Source organism: Monodon monoceros, unplaced genomic scaffold (genome assembly GCF_005190385.1).
Source record: "Monodon monoceros isolate NGI ecotype Baffin Bay Population unplaced genomic scaffold, NGI_Narwhal_1 Super_Scaffold_7, whole genome shotgun sequence".
Lineage (NCBI taxonomy): Eukaryota > Metazoa > Chordata > Mammalia > Artiodactyla > Monodontidae > Monodon > Monodon monoceros.
This window is the reverse complement of record NW_021703784.1, coordinates 95,216,937-95,220,359: the sequence shown is the minus strand read 5'-3', so window position 1 is coordinate 95,220,359 and position 3,423 is coordinate 95,216,937. Positions and strand designations below refer to the sequence as shown.

The 3,423-nt window shown below is 38.9% G+C and overlaps 1 protein-coding gene across 1 annotated transcript; it reads left to right on the top strand.

Annotated features, from left to right (window-relative positions):
• The first annotated feature begins 816 nt into the window (after positions 1-816).
• Positions 817-1,747, top strand: LOC114887607 (olfactory receptor 4P4-like). The gene is given in 2 exon segments (XM_029209394.1): positions 817-1,001; positions 1,003-1,747. Coding segments are annotated over 2 exon segments (930 nt in total).
• Positions 1,748-3,423: the final 1,676 nt, after the last annotated feature.

Below are 3,423 nucleotides of genomic sequence, written 5' to 3'. Positions count from 1 at the left end.
AGTGAGTAAGCCATCGTATGAGACTAAAATTCAAGCAAAACTTTTTATTACCCTTGAATGCCTTGCTGAATGTCAAAAACAAATATTTTAAAAGTCTGAGATGATAAATGTTTTCAAAAATAGAGATCATTATACTTTGCTTGTTATCCTTTTGGTTGACTATAAAATATAATATTTTATTTGTAAATTAAGCATATTTGGAAATTAATTATATTTGTAAATTGAGCACAAGAGAAATATAGCCGATTTTGGCCATGTGTATATGCCTCATGATTCCAAATTTGCTGATTTTTTTCTATTTATCCCCTTTCCACCTAGGAGAGACAGCAGGAAATTTCTCACATATAATGTTATCCACACATTATACTTCATATATTTGCACTATTTGTATTTTCACTCGATATTTCATTTCTGTGTGTATTTTCTAATAATAAACAGTGAGAACAGGAAAGAGATATCTGATTTTTTTTTCTACAGTACCATTTCTTGAATTCTACCAGGGCATAATATCCAGTTATGTTTGATAATACATGCCGATAGAATGGTTACGTAAATATACTGCATGCTACAACGTCAGCCTTCATCTCAGATACCTAAGATTTTAACCAGTAATTAATGTCTTCAAGAAAGGGAAAAAAAGAACTCCAGGAAAGACTTCCTAAATAAAAATCAAATCATTTTCTTCAACTTTTGAACCCTTTCCATTATGATCTGCCCCATGACGAGGAATGATATGCATCATTATATTTAAATATTTATAAGAATTGATAATTATCTAATTATCTAATTTCAGCTGGCTACAAACTGCTCTGAGTCATGGAAAATAATAATAACATCATGGAATTTATTCTCTTAGGACTTTCTCAGAAAAAGGAAATTGAAGTCCTCTGTTTTTTACTGTTCTTGCTTTGTTACATTGCAATTTTGATCGGAAACCTACTTGTCATGATTTCTATCACCTGCAGTCAACTTATTAACCAGCCTCTGTATTTCTTCCTGAGTTACTTCTCTCTCAGACCTTTGCTATACCTCCACTGTGACCCCCAAGTTGATCACTGACTTGCTGGCAGTAAATAAGACCATTTCCTACAATGACTGCATGACACAGCTCTTTACCATGCACTTCTTTGGGGGGATCAAGGTCTTCATCCTCACAGGGATGGCCTATGACCGCTATGTGGCCATCTGCAAGTCCCTGCATTACACTGTCATCATGACCAGATAGAAGTGTGGTGCCATGATCGCTGCTTCCTGTGCTTCGGGATTCCTGCATTCCTTTGGTCAGTTTCTCCTGGCCATCTTTTTACCCTACTGTGGCCCCAATGAAATAGATCATTACTTCTGTGATGTGTATCCTTTGCTGAAACTGGCCTGCACTGACACCAGCAGAATCGGTCTCCTGGTCATTGCCAGTTCGGGCCTGATGAGCCTGGTGATTTTTGTGGTCTTGTTGATATCTTACGCTATGATCTTATATACTGTCAGGTCCTACTCTGTAAGGAATCGCCACAAAGCTCTCTCCACCTGCAGTTCCCACATCACTGTGGTGGCCCTCTTTTTTGCTCCTTTATTCTTTATTTATATTTGACCAGCAACTACTTTACCAGAAGACAAAGTGTTCACTCTTTTTTATACTATCATTGCTCCCATGCTCAACCCTCTAATCTACACACTGAGAAACATGGAGATGAAGAAAGCCATAAAGAAACTATGGTGCCATATTACAGGAAGAAAGGAAATGAACTGAAAGATATCCCTGATTTTCACCACTGAGATTGTTGAATATAAGACTTCTCTACTCTGAAAACTTTAAAATGCATAATGCTTGTCTATGTATTTGTGTCTAGCAACATGTATAGGCTCAAATATGAGCGAAATTTACAATTCTGAGGATTTGTCCAGGCACTCTGCTATGTCTCTTCTAGCTTTATTATTTATATCTCTTTTGCCCCATTGATTGTTTGGCTGTGTAACCAGTTTGCATATTTAGCAGCAGACTATCAAAGCCACCATGCAATACAAATCAACACTGAGGGCCCATATAGCTCGTTCTTATATGTGACCGTATTCAAGGAAGCTAATTCCAGCCGCCAAACCATGATTTAAAAGATAATTCCAATCTTTCACTTGCATCACTTAGAGACTATTATAAAAGATCAAATTTATGATCTGCCACAATATTTCTTAAAATATTCATCTTCTACTCTGATCATTCGTAGCCAGTGGCGACCTGGAACTTCTCACATGCCTAAGCCCCACATCAACCTCTTTTCTTTTGTTCTAATGAGCTTTATCTATCAGCTCTGTTCATGTACAAGCGAACTGCAACTCTCTGATTCTAGCACCTTATAGTGTATTTGTTAAGGGCATGAGTTCTGGAGCCAGAATTGCTTACTCATTATGAGGAGTGGGACATATAGCCAACAAAGCCTCTATTAATGATAATAATAGCCCAACAGTCACAGTCTTGTGAGGATATGTGAAGGGCTGCAACACTGCCTGTCACACAGTAAGCGCTCAATAAGCATGAGCTATTTTTATTGCCCAACCCCGTTATGCATCAGAAAAGTAACCATTCTGACAATAAGTTTCCTCCGGAGCAGTGGGAGTATAAGCATGGGAAAAAGTTAAGGAACACATATTGATATCAGGTTCCTGTTACCGGTGAAATTAAATTTTTCTTAGAGTGGGCAAGTAGAAAATATCAGTTAAAATCAATGGGTACATTTTTTGGGCACTGTACAAGTTAAAGGCAGCTTTTTCAGCAGGAATTGAAAGTCACCCAACATCAGAAATGGCTAGGAGCAAAATTAGGCCAGTGGACAATTGGTCAGGAATGGGGAGAATCTCAGAGGTCTTTAAAAACTTCACTGACATAACATACTTGCATGAGAATCTGTTTTCAAATTGTATAGAAAGCCATACTAAATAAAAATGAGTTACTGTTGGGCTTCCCTGGTGGCGCAGTGGTTGAGAGTCCGCCTGCCGATGCAGGGGACGCGGGCTCGTGCCCTGGTCCGGGAAGGTCCCACGTGCCGCAGAGCGGCTAGGCCCGTGAGCCATGGCCGCTGAGCCTGCGCGTCAAGAGCCTGTGCTCCGCAGCGGGAGAGGCCACAGTAAGGAGAGGCCCACGTACCGCAAAAAAAAAAAAAATGAGTTATTGTTGTTCAGGGTTCCTAAAATGGGTGCATAATATAAAGAGAAAAATAGCATAGTTGTGTTACTCCGTTTAAAATGCCCAGCAAATAAACCTGAAAATATTATGTGCTAGAAATTCTACAGAAATATCCTAACATACTTCTGGTTGTTGTTGCTTTAAATCTAAGTCTTGACAGCTATCCCAAAACTCCTGAGTAGGGCTCACACAGTATACATGTCAGAGAATATATCAGAGCTGGAAAATGAAAGATCACTTTCTGGTGT